Source organism: Dysidea avara, chromosome 3 (assembly GCF_963678975.1).
Source record: "Dysidea avara chromosome 3, odDysAvar1.4, whole genome shotgun sequence".
NCBI classification, from domain to species: Eukaryota; Metazoa; Porifera; class Demospongiae; order Dictyoceratida; family Dysideidae; genus Dysidea; species Dysidea avara.
The window spans coordinates 19,576,282-19,600,206 of NC_089274.1; the positions used below are offsets into that span (position 1 = coordinate 19,576,282).

A 23,925-nucleotide genomic window follows, 5' to 3' on the forward strand; every position below is an offset into this window, starting at 1 on the left:
GAAGTATCTTGGTCTAAATGTATGTGCACCGCTAGAGTGGGAGTACAGTGTATAAACAGGCATCCTGGTTATCAAGGTATCCCTTCTGAGGAGTTCTGTTGTATGTACCTATGCAGCCACATATGGAACTTAAATATGGCTAAGTCCGCTACAGTGGGATTCAACTTAATAAAGAAGGTACTTGTAAAGAGATGGTACAACATTTACATGATGTTTATTGACACATGGTGGTCAGATCTATAATTTATAGTCAACCTGTCTAATAAGGAACATTTTTGGATTTGCTAGAAAGGGTTGATGCTTTGGTGCTATACATTAAAGAAGTATAACTTAACTGCAGCACATAGATGGCCTTTCGATACAGGTGGTCACTAATACAGGTTGCAATGTACCTAGACACCTTCACTCTGTAAGACCAACTTGGCATAGCCTTGTTGTGAGTGGTTATTGGAGGTGTACACTCCAATACAGCAATAATAGACTGCAAATTTCACTGCATACCACAACATAATTCATTATATCTCTTGAGCCCATTGTGGTCCCACTACAAAAATTTTATCAAACATAGACTATGACCCAATCATTATTCACAAAAGAATTTGAAAAATTTCAAGCAGCATTTTTCAATATATAAAGGATTAAAGTTTTCAATGAAATACTTTTGAACCATAATTAAGTAGATATCCCATAATTTAGGGATCACTAGAAAGGTTGATCAACAGTCTTCCATCAGTTTAAAAATATTTACACAGTACAAAGTTGCAGTTGATTTTGTAACTAGAGATATACCAATTTTTCATGAAATATTCAAAATATTTTGTGGTCATAAATCAGAAACTATGGGGTGTATGAAGCTAAAAATTTGCATGAGTGATAAGCACCACAGGTACTACAAACACACCAAGTTTCGTCAAAATCCGAGAGGTGACCCTAAATTCCTTGTTGATTTGACATGGAATGACCCCTATATTATATAGATGGTCATTTCTGAGCAATGTAATGAGTTACAATGACATAATGGTATTCCAAACATATAAAGTGTGCATGCGCTACTACTATAACTCTGATTATAATTTACAGAATTCCTACTATTATACTGTTGGGTTGTAGGTAAGACACCGGTTGTACTTTAGAAGGTTCAGCTACAGGCGGATTGATGTCTCTACAGTGGACTCTTCCTGAGCTTTTGTCATCACTTGAGAAATCTCATCATACAGCAACTCCTCTTCAACTAGTTTAGTTTCAGATAGTTTCTTTTGAGCTATTATCTCATGAGCTTGAAACATCCTTCTAAACAATCTTTCCTGAACTTGTTTTTCTCTACCCAATATCTTTCGAGCCTTGTTTTCTTCAGTACATTTCTTTTGAGCCAGTTTTTCATCCACTTGTTGTTTCCAGATCCCTTGAAGGCATGCCTTTCTTACTCTAATATTTGTACTATGTTTGCGACAAAGACGAGTACAAGCTGTTGACACCATAATAGATTTCTTACTACCTGCTTCTTCAGCCTGTTCTTCATGCTGAGTCTGTCTAATTCTGTAATTCATAGCATGTTTCTGTGGAGGACAGGTACCAGATGAGTACTCACTAATTACTTCTTCTTGATCATCTTGGTTGCTATGCTCAACTATCTGATCTTCGTTATTTTGGTCAATGACTTCATCTAATTCGTTTTGACTGTCCCCATCACTCACATAAGTGACTTCAGTAGTGTGATTTTGACTATCATTAATGTTCCTTTCAGCACGAACTAACACAGCATCACTTAGTGACATGGAAGTATTAGAGCCAGAAACTGAGTTCTTAGACTTTAGACTGCTGTTTGAAAAAGCAAGAACTGCACGCTCCCTCTCAGCTCTAGCAGACGCGGTATTGCTTCTCAACTGAGCCCATTGGTCTTGAATTTGTTTAGACAATTTAGTTATTTCATGACATTTTCTGATTTGTTCTGTAAGCATAACAACAACTAGATGATACAGTCTTTTAATCTTAGTGCTAACATTTACATTAATAGAGAGACTGTCAAGTATAGCGCATGCTTTATTTTCTCAGATGCACATGACTACTCTTTTGAGTAACTACATGACTGTACTAAGTATTATATAACTCGCCTGTGTATACACTAGTTATTATTGTATGGAGGAATATCAATTTGTAACGAAGTTTTAAGGACAGGTTAAACTTCCTGGTTATCTTTAATACAACAAATTTCATTAACGGCATGCAATAAAACTACAACTCTGAGTTTGACCCTGTATGGCTTTGTGCAGCAATGGTATTTGGGCTACTTCATTTAAAAATAAAATCAAAAACAAGTCACAAAAGTGACCACTAATCTATTGAGCAGGCCTTGACTCTCCTCGTAAACTTAGTTATTTCCGTAAAGCAAAACAACAATAATACGAACAATATGGTAAATTTTAGTTTGTTGAAAGTACACTTTTCATTTAATACTCAGGTCAGAGGTAATTTCACTGGTACAGCTGATACTCACACAACAAACCTCTGTTCTGTAGTTGTATCAATTGCTTCTGCACCTTGCCAGCCGAGATACTAGTTACATCTTTATCAACTTGATTAGAGGACCCCTCAGGCAGTAACCTGTACCAGAACAGTGAAATGTCATACCATGTGCGATGTACAAGAAGTCATGCTGTTTAAGTTATAATGCTAATGAAATTCTGGATCCAGGGCTCCTTAGGCAGTTACCTTTATAGTTGTCTGAAAAACAAGTTACTACCTGGACTGGTATTTTCGAGAGTTGCATGCATGCAAGCATGTAGTGTCAAGATTCTGACTCCTTTAGTGACCCATTTTTTATATACGCAAGTTGTCATTTATTACCCACAAAACAGAAAACAAAACATGTGAACAACATCATAACAAGCAATCACATGATATAAGTGATTTCTACAGGATGATGGGCAATTGTTCATGAAAATATATTTTTAAAAGTATTGTACTCCCTTAGATGATGAGCGCTTTGTCCAGTACAAAAAAACTGCTTTGAAATGAGTACTGGTTGGCGAGAAGAGCCAGTGTGGTGTGGTTTCTTTATCAGATTATCATGCAGTTAAAGAAGCTGACTCACACCTGCCAGTCAGTGACGTTCAGGCATACATAGATTTGTGCTATCTTGTCCCAATGGGACAATCTTTAATGCAGAATTGCATTCTACCTATAGTAGCCAACAGAGCAAATATTTCTCTGCAATTTCTGAAAATAAACCCTCAAAATTTGTGCCTTAATTCTGTTTTGCTTCTTTTCACACACACACACACACACGTACAATTTCAATCATTCACTAAATACTTTCAAGAGGGCTCGTATATCTTTTGTAGATCCTTCCCTGAGAAATGAATGTAACTTTACTGTTACTATAAAATGTTGTGCCTAACATGTAAGTTAGAGACCTAGCGCAAAGATCTTCATGGATTTAAAAACCGAGGTAAAGCCAAGGTGTTTAAAACACAGAGCGTGGTTACTAATCGACTTAGAAAATCAAGCATTTTATATGGGTACAGAGGTGGAGTTATTGTGGGATTGAATTAGATGCTGTTTTAAAATTGCCACACAATCTCAACATGAGTGCAGAAGATGGAACATATTTTTGTTGAAGAGCTGAAGAGAAATCAAACTAAGCTAGCACCTTATCGCCTCTTCCTGAAGACGGATGCAAGTAAAGATAATCATCTCAACAAAGAAACTCACCAGTCGCTGCCATTAGCACGTGCCATGGCATCACAGCAGTGTTGCATTAACACAACAGTTGGCTTGAGTGATTACGATGACAAGTTGTTAATTTATGGTGCAACAGCAGCATAAAAACCATCTGTGTACGGACCACACCCACATTACAAACAATGCAAAATAACCATACTACAAAGAAGCTTGCCCATCTAGGTCTTTGGTAAAGTCCATCTACAGTTTATTTGAAGATGAAACAAGCTTAAAATGCTCTAGAAACAGATGAGCACTCAAAGAATTTTCCATGATATTACTGGACTTCTCTGTTCATCCTGACAAAGTAGCTACAATGTTAAACAGTACGCCCATAATCAAACATGCTTAAAACGAGTGGTCAAACTCATGTTACTTGGCTTGGGTGACTTCAGGCTATTAGCCTGTACTATGCTTGAGAGAATGTAGCGAATCAATGATTGAAGATGAGATTTGCAATGCTTGAGGTCTTTTCTGCCAGCAGATTTTTAACTATTGTAAGAAGCTTCTAGCAGGTCTTTTAGAGACTTCATTATCTCCTAAAGATCAATGCATTTTATGCATACCACTTTCTAATGCATGTTATTACTTACTACTTTTGTGCTGTCAAACTAAATGGTGTGTGTCCTACTGTAAATATAAATTTCAAAGTGAATTTCTTGAAATCTCATCCCTATATGCCCCTGTTGATCACTTAAGGACATTTACATTATCCAGTTAAGATCCTAGAACCTAACCTGGAAAACCTGGACATCTTGTTAATCAGGGCACTATATCGCTTAGTTTCAAGGTGTTCAAACTACACTATAGGACCTGATAATGTGGACATGCACTTGAGGACACCAACATACTCCAGACACTTAGTTAAGGCAGCAAAACATCCCTTAGTACATAAAGAGATCTGGAAAATCAGGGCATCTTAATAATCAGGACATCAATACTCAGTCAAAAGTTGTCCATATTACACAGGTACCATTGTACTACTAGTATTCTGACTAACCTTACAGAATTCCTAGCAGACTGCTGTTGTGAAGTAGGTAAGACTCTTGTTGGTGCAGCTGACGGGTATGGTATACATATGGAAGGATGGGGCTGGATTGGTGCCATAGTGAGTTCTTGAGTTTTTGTCATCACTTCTCCAGCAGACACCTCTTCAACTACTTGTTTCTCTTGACCTCTAGCTTTATTCCCTTGACTTTCAGCTAACTTTTGTTGAGTTATATTTTGCTGAATTAAGCTTTGTTGAGCTGGCTTTTGTTGCAATTGAGCTAGTCGGTAATGAGTTAATTTTAGTTGAGCAAGATCTTCTTGAACTCTCATCTCCTGAGCTTTAATCTCTTGAATTATCTTGTCTCTTTCCTGGGACAGAGCTAGCTTTTGTTGAGCTCTGATCTCGTGAACTTTATTCTCTTGAATTATCTTGTCTCTTTCCTGCATTAGTTTTTGTTGAGAAAGTTTCTCCTGAGCTCTCATTTGTTGAGCTTTATTCTCCTCAATCAAAGGAAAGATCTCAACAGCTATAGTATGGTTAGAAGATGTACTGAACATTTGATTGATATCATCTTGAAAAATGGCCTCAACTACCCGATCTTGAGTTATATTCTGTCTTTGACAATAATGATCAGAAGCTGCCAAAAACATTAGACCATCATCATCTTGATCACTATGTTCATCTTGAAAAATGGTCTCAACTACCTGATTTTGATCAATGAATTTATCTGCCAGATCTTGATCATTTTGGTCAACAAATACATATACCTGATCTTGATCATTTTGATCAATAACTTCATCTATCTGATTGTTTTGATCCATATCTTCATCTGTTTGAGCTTGACTATCTTGAAAAATGAGTTCATTTCTATTCCCTAGATCAGCGACTTCAGCAGTGTGATTTTGACCCTCCCAAGTGTTCCTTTTAGTTTGAACTACCACACTATCACTTAGTGACAAGGTATCATTTACTAAGCCAGAAACTGGGTATTCAGTTACTGGACTGTTGTTCGAAAAAGCAAAGGCCTCAGCTCTAGCAGATGGAGTATTGACCCTTATCTGAGCCCAATGGTCATGAATTGTTTTGGACAATTTATTTTGGGCCAGCTCCTGAACACGTGCTCTGTAAGCATATATATAGTGAAGGTTAACAAGACCACACAATTCAACTGTACAACTACTAACATATACCTGCATTTACTAGATGTTGCTTGTGTGTTAAGTCTAGAGGCAGTTTCACTGGTACTGCTGCTATAAGGCACTCTCACAAAGCTACTTACACAAGTTAACAAACCTCTGCCTTGCTACTGCATTATCCACATCAGCATCCTTTCCAGCTGAATCTTTCAGCAGATTAGTCTCATCTATATCGACTTGATTTGTAGGTTGTAACCTATATCCCAGGACAGAACTCTGTATTTAAATGGATGAGTTTTTCATTTATCTAAACAAAATTATTTATCTAAACAAATTTATTTATTTGGGCACTTTCAGTAGACAGGTGTTAGAGTCTCACTGTACAGGAGTTATAAATGAAAAATTAAGCCCGTAGCCTTAGCAGTTATCGAGTTATGCTTGTCTGAAGACATTAGGCAGTTAGTCAGTCAATGGAAAATTTTAAATAAAAAAAATTGTAGTAATATATTGGAAGCATTTAGGGTTGTACTGAGGGCATCTTTGGGATTGCTACCAAGGCATTAAGATGGTATTGTGAAGCTGGTTTTTGGGTAATATTTTTGGCCAGACAAACTCAAACCTCCATGATCTCTATTGTATTGTACCATATAGCTAGAAGTATGTGTTCATTTGGAAACCCTACATTTTAACCACAGTATACTATGCTCATGAGTAACAGTGTTGCTACACTGTCTGTTTTACTTGCTGTGATCATTTACTGATTAGAACTGTGCATATTCAAGATCAACAATTTAGTTGAAGATTTCAATAATGATCAAAATACTGATATTGTACTATAAGTTTCAATATTGGCAATAGCATAATGTTTATTATGTACATTGTGAAGTGGTAGAGCAGCTAGGTTTACCATTACAAAATTTCAATGAAACTTGTGACAAGTGACTACTAAGTGGTACTGATCACAAGTCAAACACAGACAGTGTACTAAATTCTTTCCTGTGACCCTCTATATTGCAAAGTAACTTGTAGGAGTCTAAGATTTTATAAATTATGAACAAAAAGATTCAAGTTCTTTAAAAGCACACCACCAACAGACAACCTAACGGTAACACATGCATGCAGGCAAGTTATTCTCAACTTTCTATCAGCACATACGTATCTAATATTCACCACCAAATATACTTACTGCATCCCTTATTTACACTGCAGGTCAGTTTAAAATGGATACTTTTGGAGCATCACTAAGGGTGTCATCAGATGTCCACATTGACATGTGCTTATATGGACACCTGGAGTACTATTGGTTAGTCACAAAGTGTCCATATTACACTAGTTCAACTGCACTACTGCTCCTCATACTAACCTTACGGAATTCACAGTAGACTGCTGTTGGGTAGTGAATAAAACACTTGTTGGTTGTGCTGGCATGGCCAATGGGTAAAACACATCATCTGGAGAATGAGGTTGGAATGGTATCTCACCGGTAACTTCTTCTTGAGCTATAGCTATCCCTTCTTGAGCAGCTGCCTCTTCAACTGATTTTATTTCACTTTGTTTTTTTCGACCTCTTATCTCCTGAGCTTGGATTATCTCCTCTCTTTCCTGAGCTAGCTTTTTTTGCAATTGAACTAACCTTTGGGTTAGCCTTTGTTGAGCTAAGTTTTGGTGAGTTATCTTTAGTTTCTCTTGAATTTTAACTATCTTCTCTCTAGACAACCTTTCTTGAGCTCTTTTCTCTTTAGCTAGCGCTCGTTTCTCTTTAGCTTGTGCTAGTTTCTCTTTAGCTTGCGCTCGTTTCTCTTTAGCTAGTGCTTGTTTCTCTTTAGCTAGTGCTTGTTTCTCTTTAGCTAGCTCTCGTTGAGCTTGCTTCTCTTGAGCTAACTTCTTTTTCGTTTGAGTCAGTTCAGTTTGCCTTCGGATTGCTTTGACTGCTTTGAGTTGTGCCTGCCTAATCCTAGAATGTTTTTGAATAGGACGTGTACGAGCTGATGATACTGAAAATAATTTCTTATTCCCGGGTGGTAACCAACTCCAACTACAAAGGAGGCCCTCAGTAGTTACATACTGCCTTTGGTAATGATGATTAGAAGCTGTCCAATCCATTTGATTATCATCGTCTTGATCATTAAGGTCATCTTGATTAACAATTTTGGCTACTTCATCCCGATTACCTTGATCTGCATGATATTGATCATATTTACCGTTGACCTTATTGACTTGATTATTTTGTTCAGTAATTTTGTCAATCTGATTATCTGCTTGAGCTATACCATGTTGATACACGATTTCATTCCCATCACCGACATCAATCACTTCAGATTCAACATCATGACATTGACTATCTATAATGTTTTCTTCAGCCTCAACTACCACACCATCACTTAGTGACAAGGTAGTATTTCTTGAACCAGAAGCTTCCACCTGTGATGTCACCATTGACCATTGTCAATATTACATCATCATGATAACATGCCCACCTGTCCATTATGGTTGTTCATGTAGTGTGGATGAAATTTCCGCATTGTTGTAGTGAATGTCTGGTCACAACGCGGACATGTGATGGTGCCACACTGTTTGTAGCATTGCTGAATGCCCCTCACAGAGGTGAACTGGCAGCCACAGAACTATACACAACACACAGCACTATAACATGCAGATATTGGGGAATTACCCCAGATATGAGATTAGGGTAAAATTGGTAATTGATTTAGTTTGCATAATTTTCAGTGAAAATTGAATCACAATCACATACTGTAGTTTGAAACTCACCTCCCAAAAGCCACTGATAATAATGGCCTTTTGATTTGTTGTGTGCATGTGTATGTGACATCATCACATATATCACTATGGAAACACAACACAACCAAGGAAGGCACGCAGGCACACATACACACACACACACACAAAGTCAGCCTATGGAACTATACCAGACTTATATTGCTGACCAAAGTTTATAACAAAGAGGTAAGATAGTGATTTTCCCACATGAAACTAATGATTACTGTACCCCTTGATGTACCTTTCCTAAATCATATGACCTCTGCCATCTGGCCTGATGAGGTATAGCACATCTATGGCCACTTCCTGACAGAATGATACCATCCACTGCAACACTGTTCTTCCTAGAGAGTTCTCTTGTGACACTGCTCTCTCCAGAAGGTGCTTTATTAGAATCAATGCTTTTGAATCTGTTTTGTTCTAAAAGTACAAAACCTGTATCACTAGTAGATACATGTGCAGCAGGAGTGTTATGGGTAACAGAAGACTTCATTGAAGTGGTAGTCATGACACTAGAAGCAATAGAAGTGATGGTAGTTGTATCATTAGAAGATGACTTATTAGTAGCCATTGGAGCTGTGGTACCAGTAGTCATGGTAGCAGTGGATTCCATAGTAACAGATTCCATGACAATTGCAGCCGTGGTGACGGGTGCTAATGGTGCAGCAGTAGTAGTTCCAGTAGTAATAGAAGATGGAGAGGAGTGCACAATAATTTGATGACGAGAGAAATGGTCAGTAGACACAAACACATCTCTACACACTGCACAAGTGTGGAATCTTATCTACAGCAACAAAATGTGTTACAAGCAGTCAATACAAAGCTGGAGGGCTCTGCCCACACTGGTTGGCTGTGACCAAAATGGCCACCACTATTTGAAAATGACCAACACAAAATTAATTGTCATTACTTGAAGAAATGTCTGTGTATGGAAAATATAATATAAACAGAGATTCGCAACAATGATGTCACTATGGATGATTATCATTATGGGTATGACTTGTCTTGGTTACTGATCCAGTAGTTGACAAAATTCATCAAATGTGACTGGATCTGCAAAATCCCAACACAATCACGCAAGCCTAAATTTACACTACAAAGCATTGAACAAGTACTCAATTGAATTTTCAACTAGAGTAGGGACTGTAGCACATCGATAAAAAGTATTGAAGCAAGCTGGAGTAATAAATCACAGTAAAACAATAAGAAGTGCTGTATCCCTACTTTGCTCAAGATACCATAATGGAAATGTACAGTAGGGATATATTGTTTTACTATCGTGCACTTCTCCAGCTTGCTTCAATATTTTTTATCAATGTGCTATGGTCTCTACTCTATTCATAGGACAAACACACATACAAACGAACATGCACCCAATCGGCCTGCCTATGCTTGTCCTATACCTATCAAATGTATTACTATATACCATTCCAACAGTCCATATGCTGTAAGCAATACCAGGATGCTATGAACTTACTATGAGAAAAAAAGTGGAGTTAGAAAAGTATGCACCAAAAAGGTATATAAAATGAAAAAAAAAGTTTTATCACTGGCGGGATTCAAACCCTCACCCTACACAGCAGTAACCACAACAAGTTCAGGGAGGTGCTTTACTAGTTGAGCTGCTTATTGTGTGGTTAGCAATGGAATGCAGCTAAAGTATTTCTACATCAACGTGCTGTAGCGGACAAAAGAATGCATATAGAAGCTTGCAATAAACTTTGTGGCGTATACAGATGGTGAGCATTTCATTTCGTGTGTGAATCGTGTCAATACGTGCACAGATTGCCAAGTAAGTATCATCAATAGCTGACAGATGAAAAGTGTGTCACGTAAAGGTTATTGTTACAAATTGCTACGTGCTTTTGTTTGCTCTCTACAGAGTGAACAAACAGATAAAGCGTTAGCATATAGAACTGTTAACCCCTCAGTGCCAAACTTGGAGTTGCCAGATGATGAGCGCTTAATTTCATTAAAGTCGCATATCAATATGTGCTTTGGTTGTCGAATTAGAGGCATCATGAAGCAGATGGACGGATAGACAGACAGACAGCTTTGTATATATAGATTTTCTATGGTATACGTTTTACATTTTAGCATGCTGGCTTGAAGCATAACTCAATTTTTTGCTCTAAAAAAATTTATTCACTGACCCTTCACACCTACTCACTACACATACATACTACTTACTACTTACTATACATACACAAATACAACACACTAAAACAGTTGACAATACTTGCTGCATTAAACTCCTAGGTAGCATCATACCTTTTCCTTTATCCCAGCAAGTGCCTTCTTGAGTTTACTGCTGGAGACCATCTGACATTGAGCAGTATGGTTGAACAGGTAGGATAAGTTGTGAAACGCTTTACCACAATGGCTACACTTGTACACCTGTAGACAACCATGACGATAAACAGTTGATGGATAATGTGTACTACAGGGACCAGGTACTCCCATGAGGAACTGCCCTTGGATCTCACAATGTTGAGAGGAGGGGAAGAGAGGGAGTGTCAATTTAGCACACAGAGACTATGATCAGTTAGTTAATAGAAAAGTCAGTTAAATTAAACTTTAATTCAATATAAAACTCTGAAGGCACACATGGCCTTAATTACATCTGCCAAGCTGTTGTGGAGAAAAAGTGGGGCTGGTGATAAAAGTGTAGACTACTCTAATCTCTACTATACAGCATAGTAGAGCAGCTAAGTAAAACAATCGTTAACTTTTTGATAAAAGCACCAAACTTGGTATAATATTTGCTTGTTTCATATCAAACGGTACAGTAGTACCGTTTAAGTAAGGATCCCCCCAAAAATGACATGCGCCGCCTAATATGCTGCCTTCAAAAATCATCCTAGAGCCACCTTACGCAATGAAAATCACCTTTGTGGATAATACAGTGGAACCTCTCTATTACGGACATTTTGGGATCCAGAATTTTTGACCACTTTTTGCTGTAATATAGAGATTTTCCTCTTTCAGAGGTAAAAAATGTATTGACAAGACCTGTTGGGACCAAAATTTTTGTCCATATTATGGAGGTTTTTTCTATTGTGTCCTTAATTCGGGGAGTTTGTTAAGAGAGGTTCCACTGTATTAGTCCACCTAACATCAAATACGGTACTGCTCAAACGTAACGTCGCACTCGCTCACACCGCTTGGTTGTGAGTGATTAAAAAAAATCGCTAATTAAGGTTACGGTTTAGGCGCTTAATAATAGGTTATTATTTTTCGATGCGCGATAATGGATGGTGCAATATTAGCACGAAACTCGAGCAGGTGTTGGTGAGAAGGTTGTTAACTTCAAAGTGTTGTATAGCCATGTAATAATAGCGGAGGAATCATACAAAGTGAGTGTTCATAATTTACTGCAGAAGATAGTCAAGCGTAGAATTAAGTCCCCGCAATATGGTTGAACCAGCGTTAAGTGCTACTGCTTAAGGTGGCGCTGAAGTAATCAAATGAAGCCTTACAAGGCCAATGGGACATCACGTTTGTGGTCATGCACGAAAAAACACGGAAAACTAATAGAACAAAGCGAAGCGCTTCGAAATATTGAAAGAACCAGCTCTATCAGACTGTCAGGCTACTATTGCTGATACAAGTAACGATATTCACGTACTGACTTCATCACCTTGTCAAAACTCTGGTGACTTCACAACGAACAACACCAGCTGTCATCGCGTGATTACTGCTTTACGGAGCGCGCCCTGGCCAGTTACACTGTCTCACAATTCGTGAAATAACTCCATATTTACTTACCATAGACTCTCAAAATTTGGGAGAGGCACTGGTGAAGCGTTTCTTTACAGGGCTATGGAAAGATTTTTCGTGATTCGCTGTTGACGGGCGTGATATCACTTGTTGAAAAATGCAGGTTTGCATTTTAACCAGTTTCCACGTTGTTATCGTTAAAAAGGATTCCATAGAGTTGTTCTACAAGGTGAGAAACCATAAGAGCCAAGGCGGCTTAGCGCTAGGTTGTTTCTGGGGTGAGTTATTTTTAAAATCGGCTCATAAGTTCAGAGTTTAATAGCCACGAAATTAAAGCGGGTGATTTCACGGAACTTGGCATGCTAAGCTACAACATTAAAGACTATCATAAGAACTCTTTAAATGTAGACTACATGGTTCACAAGCAGAGTTCTCCACCACCCTAAAATAGCTAATTAAGCACGTGGGCTAATTTTAATAGTGACAAATGGGCATTGTACGGCTTCACATAATTACTTCAGCGCCACCTTAATGTGGTTATTATTCATCAAAAATAGCAGCTGTCAGCCAATTAGTACTAATTTTTTTAGGGCAGTATCAACGGGTGGTTATATTAACTAGGTCCTGTCATGGAGACTTTGTGGGAAAACTGACTAGAGGCTAGTTAGTTATCGTATCTTTCAAGGATAATGGCGATTAGTTCTGCTACGGAAATACCGCGAGTCCACTACAGTGTTGTTACAATCGGATAACAACTCAATTCGTTCGTGAGGACCTAGAAATCACTAAGTAATAGCTTATTAATGCTAAATATCACGATGTGGTTTCCCATGAAACCTGGTTTTTGATGAATAGCAATCAACAGTTTCACTGTTTAGTGCCTGCATTTCTGTACAAGTGTTTCCCTTGTTGAGTGTATCACCGCTTATGGTATTACTTGTACGTTAATATTCCACGTAATTTAGTGAGTTCTTCCAAGCAAAACGGTTAAAACAGAACTATAAACAAAGCACCTGCAAAATTATTTATCTGGTAACCCGTAACCTTAAGTTTCATATGGGATGAATGCTCGTGAAGGAAACAGGTGCCACGCCTTTTAATTAGCAAGTTTTTTAATCACTCGCAATCAAGCGGTGTGAGCGAGTACAACGCTACATTTGAGTGGTACCGTACTGCATTAAAAACAAGAAAACTCTATAGGCGGACGGATAGAGAATTTAAAAAAAATTGCTACAACTCGGATTTTAGACTCACTGCCAGCCAGCCAGCCTGCCTGACCACAGTTGCATGCCTAGAGGCCAAACAAAGCAGCCCATAGCCACCATTTTATGCTACAATAACAAACTCACCATTGGGATGTGCCTTATGGGGGTTTCGACAAGTTTGTGCCCTCTGTACCTTGTCTTTTCTCTTTATCCTCAATCAGACTCATTGTCTTCTTCTTGAAACCATATCGAGGCATTAATTTTCCCTGTCAACACTTTCCTTGAGAAGCATATTTAGATGCTGCAAACTTATTTAAACACTTACGCTTGGTAGATACCTGTAACTTCACAATAGGTAGGTTCAATGCCATGCCTATTAATTAGTTAAATGTAATCTTGGTTGATTAATAATGATCAAGCACTGAGACCACACATCTTAACAATCTATCATGATGACATTATTAGCGTAGCTGTATTCATAATGCTAGCACAACAAAAATATGAAATAGTGGCACACCCCGAGATACTCTAATACAGCAGTCACCCTAATAGAACAGTCACATGTGTATAGCTGTATGCTATAACAAAAAACCAAATAAACTAGTATATTAAAATTATTGATTTAAAATTGAGGTAGATATTAAATCACAGTAAAACAATAAGAAGTGTTATATCCCTACTGTACTATAATAAAAATACACAATAGGGATAAAACACTTATTGTTATACTGTGATTTAACATCGTGCACTACTCCAGCTTGTTTCAGTACCTTTTATCAATGTGCTATGGTCCCTATTCTAGTTGAAAATTCCAAATTTTTTGTGTACTTGTTTGTTAGCTTTTTTTGCAAATAATTATTATGACTGGTGAACCCACGCATACTGCATCTGAAATGGCACCGCACACCCCAGTTATATTAATTATCATCTGAAAAGTAAAGTATCCATTACACTTCATTGTCAGCTGTGTTCAACCCGTTACACAGCATTATGAATCAAGAACTATTCGAAAAGCACCTCTGCAATCAAAATAGCCAATATGAAAAATCTCTTTGGTCTTCTTTACAGGAAGATCTCAAAGGCGTTATTTGCATCAGGTGGTGAATTCAATAAAATAATCATGTGCTATATTCTGGGCTTGTGAGGGTAGATACAGTAATGCTCTGCAAGCACGTAATTCAGTTGGGGTTGCAGAGCATGAGAATGATGATGCTTTTCAAGAACTACTTAAATGTCATCCCTCTTCCATGTGCCCTGATTTTGATGTTCCTAATTGTTCTTATCTTACAGTTGATGAATCAATGGTTTTGTCTTGTTTACATGCTTTTCCAAAAGGCACTAGCTCGGAGATTCAAAAGTTAGAGCTCAGCACTTACTAGATGCAGTTGCTGATAGCAGTGCCCCAGCTAGTAGAGAGTGCTTACTTTCTCTTACTTGTTTTATGAACCATCTTTTGTCACGTAAGGCTCCGTCTTGTTTAGCTCCATAGTTGTGTGGTGCTCCATTAACTGCTTTGCTTAAGAAAGATAGGGGTGTTTGGCCTATTGCTGTTGGTGAAGTCCTACGTCGATTGGCAAGCCATCTTTGCTGTCTTACAGTTCGCCCCTCCCTTCCTCACTTAATTTTACCATATGGTCAAGTTGGTGTTGACATTCCTGGAGGTCTGGTAGGTGCTATCCACATCACTCGTCATTATATTTCTGTGCATGGTGCCGATAACTTGTTAGTTCTGTTAAAAATCGACATGAGAAATGCTTTTAATGAATGTGATCACTCTGCCTTTTTTGCTCATGTAACTGAAGATTTCCCAGAGATTTCTGCTTGGGTGAAATGGTGTTATTCTCAGCCAGCTGAGTTATGCTTTGGCAATAGATGACTGCTAGCTTCATCTGGGGTACATCAGGGTGATCCCCTGGGACCTTTGCTTCTTTTTACTTGTTATATTGCAATTCATTGATGTTGTTCATCTTCGTGATCTCGTACAATTAAATCTTTGGTACCTTGATGGCACATTGGTTGGTAAACGGTCTTCTCTATTATCTCTTTTGTCTCTCTTTGCCACTTGAGGACCTCAGTTTAGTTGAACCTGTCCAAGTGTGAACTGTTTTGGCCTTCTAGGGATTCTTTTCCTGAATTTCCTCCTGACATCAAGAGAGTCACTGGCTTGGAATTATTGGGTTCTCCACTTTGAGGTGATGACAATTTCTTTGGGAAGTTTCTTTCTTCCCACATGGACAAAGTAGCTTCAACTCAGGTCAAATTTGATGTATTGAATGACCCTCAAGTAGAACTCCATCTTTTACGTAGTTGTCTCAGCAGTTGTAAAATCATTTACTTACTTCGTACTGTCCCTTTTTCCATCCTGAAACCTTTTCTTTATCATTTTGACCATAACCTTCGCACCTGTCTTGGTCGTATTATGCAAATCAGTTTTTCTGACTCTTCATGTACCAAGTTTCTTTACGTTTTCATTTTGGGACATGAATCTGTCCTTTCAGCTGCAGCTGCTTTTTAAGGCTCTTGTAACAACATCCGTGAATTAGCTTCCACTGTTCTTTCCGTAGACACTGACAAGCTCAGATGAGAAGGCTGCTACCACTGCTCTTTCTGATTTCTCCAGGTATAATTTCAATTATACAGCCTCTCAAGCAAGACCAACAAGCCACATTAAATGAATGTTTATTTGATAATCTCTTTGCTTCATGTAGCATTTGGGATCAAGCTCGTTTGACAGCTCTGGCACATCCCTCTGGCACAAGTAGTGGCTGGCTTAAAGCTGTTCCTTGAGCCTGTCTTGGTTTGGCCATACCTGGCCCAGAATTCATTATTGATCTTTGTCTATGGCTGGGAACTTCTTTATTTCCTGTTTCTCCCTTGTGCACTTGCCTTTCAACTATTAATAGCTTTGCTGACCATCTGCTAGGCTGCTCGTTAGTCTCGTGCCCAGATTGCTTTTTTTTCCTTTTTGTGTAGGGCCGGAGAAAAAAAGGGTCTGGTGAATTTCCAATACTATTTTTGTGCAGCCAGATCTACAACTTTTGGGGACCGTTGATTAGTGGTGATGATAGCAAAGGCCTGTTAACGAAGCAACAATAGGAAAACGGCACGCGTTTGCTTGGCAAGGCAGTCTGGGCACAAGATTAGCTGCTCTCGTGGTCCAATGAGAATCTGTCGCCATGATGCTCTTGTTAACATCATTTATAATTCTCTTTCACAGGACCATCCAGGTGTTCTTAAGGAACAGCAAGTTTCGTGTCCTGACTTCCAGCATCGGTGTTCTGCTTATTTTGATATCTTCATATGCAGCACAACTCAGCCTACTTTTATTTCCTCCACTGCTTCCTGTGCTGGAGTGGTTGCTGCTGCTGGAGAGATTGTAAAGGATGAGAAGCATTTGGCAGCTGTGGAGAAAGTGTGATCTGATTTTATTCCCTTAGTGGTGGAAAGTTTTGCCTTAAAGACTTTACACAGACAATTGCTGACTGTACCACAGGTCCCCCGTAGTGGTGTTCCTACTAAGCTAGCAAGGAAGAACCTACTCTAGCAACTTTCTGTTGCTTTATGGATGAATAATGCCAGGATGATCCTGAGGTATTGGACACTTCAGGGTGCTGATGTTGATGACAATCCCCCTTTCCCCTTAATTTTAGGTAGTCTGTGTAGTCTGTAGTTGTAGTAGTAGTTGTAGCTAGATAATGTATGCAGCATGCTGTTGTTGGATTCTTAATCAAGTGTCAGCATTAATACGGATGATTTCTGTTTTGGAGGGAAGCCATCATGTGCTACCACCAAATCGACACTTTTCGCTGTCAGCAAAGATGAATGGGACACAGAGGGGGACACTGGTAAGTCCATGAAAAATGCATTGTATGTACTGCGGTATGTCAAAAGGCACCTCTCAGGCTAAAGTAACATCGAACAGTGAAAAAATCAAGTTCGTAGCCTTAGCCGTTATTGAATTACGCTTGTCTGAAGGGATCAGTCTCAGTCAGTCAGTCAGTTACTCAGTAGAAAATTTTGTTAAATAAATTTTTAAAATTCCATAGCAACTTGTTGAAAGCATTTCGGGTCGACCTGAAAGCTGGTTTGTGCTTAGTTTTACCTAACCAATACTGCCACATCGTTGTCTGGGAAATTGGTTTTTGGGTGATGTTATTTCATGGGCCACGCCTACTCCTTTGTGGTCCCTACTATACAGTACTATCGTACTGTATGATACCATCATTCATCTCTTGTTTCACTACTTCTTATCGTTTGGATTCCTACCTCATTAATAATAATTTTAATAGATACAGTGACATTACCAATCACATCTCACACTCATATAATGCTCAAAGAACCTAAATTATAATAACTATATATAATCGATTTAAAAGTGTATGCAAGCCATAAAAGTGATCAGTAGTGGATATGCTGAACTTTGTATTTGCATAGACAAGCAAGGGATGGTCATATCCAAAAGCTGATAACTCCATCCAGGTCATTAGCTTGCAGTATTAAAAAGTAGAAAGGGTCAAGGTATATGAAGCCATAGATGTACAACACATTATTTCTGATGCATTGTGCCTGCACCTTTTATGCTGAAATACTAGAAGTGCTTAAAAACAAGTTGATTTTGAGGGGATTGTACCAAAATGCATCCAAGCTATTTTATTTGCACTTGTATGGCTCCTGACCAGCTGGAAATGGGCTTATAACTTTAAAACTTTCTAAACATGTCTTGAGGAAATGATTTTCACGTGGTACCACATTATATTTTTTCTCCTTTCTGCAACTTTTCAAACATACCTTATGTAACTAATGCCTTTGTATCTAATGTCTTTGAGCAGGCTGTAGGACCAGGTGTCCTACAGACCTTCAGCACTTGTGCTGTAAAGCTTTAATAATAAAAAAAAAATCTCAAATGATTTAGTATAGTCTACTCAACTTCCACAGAAAATTTGGTGCTTTTATCACAAAGTGAACAATTTCATCAAAATTTGTCACTTAGCCACTCTACTAAAAAGAAAGTAGGAAAAGTGAGAAACAAAGGAGGTTGCCTATAACTGCAGATATACTAGTGGACATTTAATCCCTGATTCAGCCTATACCCATTACTGAATTAGGGATTAAATATCCACTAATATATCTGTAGGTATAGGTGACCTTCCTTGTTTCCCTATTTTTTTTTATGATCCCTAATCAAACTTAAAAATCCTAATACAGTGGTTCCTCATTAATCCAAACAGCTCTGTTCTCAAGTCTGTTCAGATTAGTGAATTTGTTTGGATTAGTGAACCTATTGATTATATACAGAACCTAGTTGAATTACTCTAATAGAACATACATTCATTTGCAAAATACTCTAATAGAACAGTCATTTGTACTGTTTGGATTACTGGAGTTTGGATTACTGAGGATCCACTGTATTGTTTCTTTACTTTGTAACATTATTATGACTGGTAAACCTGCACATACCGCATCAAAAGATAGGATGGTGCCAGAGGTAATGCTTTCAACTGAACGTGCGCCCCATGGGAAACTATCAATTACTGACTTGAAAGTGAATTCAGTCTGTTTCACAGCATTACAAATGAAGAACAGTGGAGAAGTGCCTCTGCAATCAATCCAGTCACCACAAAAAATACCGATGATTCCCATTTACAAATGTAGGGAAGCCATCAAGTTACTGCAAATCAACACATTGGACTGTCAGCAAAAAGAAATGGGTAAGTCCATGATGTGTGTATTCTACATACTGTGGTATGCCAAAAGGCACCTTGTCAAGCTGAAGCAATGTTGAACAGTGAAAATATCAAGACTGTAGCCTTATCCGTTATCGAGTTACACTCATCAGGCAGGCAGGAAGTTAGTAGTCAGTCAGTAGAAAATTCTATTAATTTAAAAAAATTGTAGTAATACTAATCTATTGGAAGTACTTAGGGTTGTACTGAATGCATTTTTGGGCTTGGTTATACCTAACCAATGCTGCCAAGGCACCAGGATGGTATTGTGAAGCTGGTTTTGGGATATTTTTTTGGCCAGAAAAAGCCAAACCTCCTAATATACAATACTACCATACATGATAATACAACAATTATTAGACTGTAATGGCATTTCAATGGAACAGTCAACGAAGGCGAGATTAACATGCACACAAGATTAACTTGTAGATAACTTAGCATAGCAAAACTAAATGAGATGGTGTATTTGTATTGTAGATTACAATGTCTGGTTGCAATTTAAACATTTATCATATCTGAACTTCAATCCTGCATACAAGCATACTACGCATACTGAGCATGCTTTGCTGTGTAAACTATAACCACTCAAGTCCACCACACTGCAAAATGTTATGTGGATTTAATCCCCATTGAAAAATCCTGTGCCACACAACCACATTTTAAAATTCTTTATGCAAATATGCTATTTCTCAACAGACATGACATCAACAGTAGCATATTTTCCACTCCCCTATGCTGCTTCATCCCACTTTCCAAATCTAACCTTGTCTCTGGGTGACACAACAAGTATATCAAAAACATACAACACACATGTAGTAACAGCAAGAGTTCATAATCTGTTTATGATATATGAACTTTTTAGCTACTAAACAACTGACCTCACAGCAAACATATGCGTGCCGCTCAAATGTGCCCTTATTGGCATAAAACCTTCCACACTTGCAAGTGTATACTATAGTGTCCTAGAGTAATAGCAACATATCATTATATGTCATCGCACCATTAATCACATGCACACACTAAGGGACACACAAGCAGACAGACAGACTACACACTTACAGTTCCACACTTCATGTAATGGTACTCCATGTCAGTAGCTGATGCACACTGGAACTGACACTTCTCATAGTTATGGCATTGTACTGGCAACCCCTTAGCTATCGTAGATTTCCACTCGTGCTTTAGTGCTGTAATAGGTTTCTAACAACAAAAACCGAACACAACTTGACACGAGATAACTCCTGATAGAATCTCACATAGACACATTTGTGTGTCTGATGTAGTTTGTATGAGAGAATGATGTAATGGAAAAGTGTCTGGCTATCTATTTGGTATTATTTATCAAGGGACTCAAGTAAGGCTACAAATTTTAACACTGGCAAGAGATAAGAGTTAGGAGCACATTCTATAAGAATGTGAATATATTCTACAAGTTCAAGCCTCAATGGTTCCATGTTTATAGCTTACGTTATAATCCATATACACACATGGCACGCAAGAAGGACAATGACCCCACAATTACTCTAACTACTCAAAACCATACATACACAACAGGGACACACACAGACACACTTTGAAATTTGGTAGTTTTCTAATGCGTATTGGTTTAGTTGGTATTATTATCTTCATGAGCTTCTTGTGATTAGCCTGAGTTAATTCATCTCCATAATGTGGTCCTGGGATAGTTGGTAAACGTTTTGGTTGGTTCTCTATTGAAGGCTGTTCAGCTGACACACTTGTTGTACATGTGGATCGTTTAGCAGGTTTATCAGGTTGTTTAGCAGGTTCATTAAGTTGTTTAGTAGATACTTCAGCATGTTCAGCTAGTTTGAGCTGTTGCACTACAACAGTAGGCTGGTCAACCTTTTGTGGAGGTGTCATCTGTATCTCTGACTCTTTACCATTTGCCTCACTTTCAGCTTGATCTTCAACTGCATATAGTAAAGTATTTAAACACTATTGTGCAGCCCAAAACATCCTACCTTCAAAAAATTGGTGCTTTATTACTGACCATTTGGGTCCGAGTGTACTTGCCCTTTCTCTCTTACCAGTGACACGATTAACAATACAAAGCATACCTCCTTGGCGGAATACATGATAATCAGGGAGTAGTAGAGATGGCTTGCTAGTCGGTGTCTTCTTGAAGTGTGTAGTCTGGATAGAATGAGATGGTCTTAGGGTTGCTGTCAATTGCTTAACTTTGATCCGTACAGAAAGCTGTTGATCTGGTTTTACCATGCTGGCTGTGGCCTGTGTTAGCAGACGTATAGCAGGTTATGAAGCAGTTTAGGTGTTACACCAACCTGTTCAGCTGGTATGAGCTGTTGCTGTGGTTGTGACTTATATTTTAGTGGCTCAGATACTTTCAACATCTGTCTTGTTCTCTGCTTCAGCTGTAGCTAATTGAATATTCTAATAATTTTGTGCAGCCGGCCAAAGCATCGCACCTTCTAAAAATTGGCGCTTCAATAACGGCCACAGATCTCTTAGTTTTGCTCCTTTTATTATCACTGATACGATTAACAACGTACAGATTGTGGCATACGCGATAATCCCATAGCTCGGGCATTATTTAGAGTAACATAGCTAAGTACTGAAGTGGCGGATCCGGGGGGCACGTGTTCCCTCCCCCCCAAGAAAAGATCGAGATACTCTAATATAGCAGTCAGCCAAATACTCTAATACAACAACCACCATACATACTGAACACTATGAGCACCCTGCTAGCTGAGTATATATGAAAAAGGTAGCACCTGCAGGCACTATCCCATGCATGAGCACACTAATTAACTATAGCTCTTAAAGAATATTTTGCCAAATAAATACTGACATAATTGTCTTGTGAATGTCACTCAGTATAGCTAGCTGCTACAATAGCTGAACTACTACTCATGACTGTCACCGTGACTTCACTTCAGTCCGAGCCTGCAACTCTTGATCAATATAGTCCACTTAGAAAGCAGTGTAACATATACTTATATGATTTGTGCATAAACCACTCTACATCAAAATCTTTAGTCCTGAAACATATGAAATAGCTTTAGCTTCTGGTGGGCTATGCCCCAGCTCCATACACATGTGGCGTACCCCTCCCTATCCACCCCTGTATCAATACACATGTGGCGTACCCCTCCCTATCCACCCCTGTATCAATACACATGTGGCGTACCCCTCCCTATCCACCCCTGTATCAATACACACGTGGCGTACCCCTCCCTATCCACCCCTGTATCAATACACACGTGGCGTACCCCTCCCTATCCACCCCTGTATCAATACACATGTGGCGTACTGACCCCTCCCTATCCACCCCTGTATCAATACAAGTATTAGTACATATTATCTGTAGTGATAGTGATTAGTAGAGATCGTACATGTACTGCCAAGAGTACATAGTAATAGAGTAGGAAGGAGAGTGTCTAACTTCAGTGGATTCACCAAACTCACTGTGCTCAGACCTTGCACAATCAACTATAGCCACCAAAGGTGACAAATGGCTTACTCTATGAAGGAGGTTGTAGCACTTCTACTGCTTCAATTAGGAAATATCAACAGTCTTCTGTTCACTTAAAGGTATTGATTTATTACTAGAAGTTTTATGGATTGAAGTAGGAGGATTTGAGCACAGTGTGGTTGTATGGATTATATTAAGAGTTTGACACTCTCCTCCCTCTTCTATTATTATGTACTCTTGGTACTGCTGATGTCAATTTTATCAGAAATTATAATGCATGTGTTCAGGCACATATATGTGTGCTATTAGCCTTTCTCTCAGGTCACTGCATGCAGTACATAGCTATTATATACATTTGCTATATCCCATGATACCTAATCAATTGATTAACAATATTAATTCTGCATGTATATATATGCATAAACCTTCATTTTCATTGTTTAATATTGATATCAAACAAATTAAATCAGCATCAAGCAAAAGGAACTATCAGGCCAGAATTACCAGTTGCACTATAAAGTCTGGTCATCATTAACATCTTCAGATTATAGCACCCGTTACAGTTCCTGGAATTGTATACTATGTGGTATAGTCAGTACCATATCTCATAAAATTTTCATGTTTGTAGATCATAATAGTAACTGCTTAATATACATTGATCAGACAGCTAAAGCAAAGCTACACTTGAGCTGGGTGAGCTATAGCTATACAGTCCAACATCACCCACACAAAATACCCAATGTTTACATATAGCTTTGCAGATCATTTATGTAACTGCATGTATACACACGTGACACGTGCTGTGCAAAGTGTTATACATGCTAAAGCACCTGAGCCCTATTCTAGAAGTCTTACATGATAGTTACTGAAGTTTGGTATAGATAATTTTCACAAAAAACTAGCAGGTTTTATTTCTTATGTATAAGCACATGAAAGCGGGTGTATCCATTCACTGGACTGGATTACTGGACTCACATAAAATTTGCTCAAACACATTTTTTCAACCGCAAACACCTTTTTCAACCACTAAAAGTGATTTCATAGTGTAGTACACCACACTTGAAGTTAGGGCTCTCCTCTCCATGTCTTGTCTTACATAAAAATGAGGCACATACAGCTAACTGTAGTCTATCTTTTTTTTAAATTAGGCGTTACAGCACAAGTGCTAAAGGTCTGTAGATACCTGGTCCTACAGTCT

General features: G+C 38.4%; 2 protein-coding genes across 2 annotated transcripts; both read right to left on the reverse strand.

Annotated features, from left to right (window-relative positions):
- Window positions 1-974: 974 nt before the first annotated feature.
- LOC136248384 (cytadherence high molecular weight protein 2-like) lies at window positions 975-7,120 on the reverse strand. The gene is made up of 6 exons (XM_066040168.1): window positions 7,076-7,120; window positions 6,005-6,123; window positions 5,902-5,961; window positions 4,721-5,833; window positions 2,504-2,601; window positions 975-1,948 (listed from the first exon to the last, which is right to left on the reverse strand). The coding sequence occupies exons 1-6, from the start codon at window positions 7,118-7,120 to the stop codon at window positions 1,143-1,145; spliced, it is 2,241 nt and encodes a 746-aa protein (XP_065896240.1). The 3' UTR covers window positions 975-1,142.
- On the reverse strand, window positions 7,021-21,902 carry LOC136249991 (uncharacterized). Its single transcript, XM_066042138.1, has 9 exons — window positions 21,577-21,902; window positions 21,256-21,523; window positions 20,846-21,204; window positions 20,333-20,473; window positions 20,152-20,235; window positions 10,897-11,022; window positions 8,867-9,409; window positions 8,325-8,471; window positions 7,021-8,268 (listed from the first exon to the last, which is right to left on the reverse strand). Exons 1-9 carry the CDS (start codon window positions 21,643-21,645, stop codon window positions 7,201-7,203), a joined length of 2,805 nt encoding a protein of 934 aa, XP_065898210.1. The 5' UTR covers window positions 21,646-21,902; the 3' UTR covers window positions 7,021-7,200.
- Window positions 21,903-23,925: the final 2,023 nt, after the last annotated feature.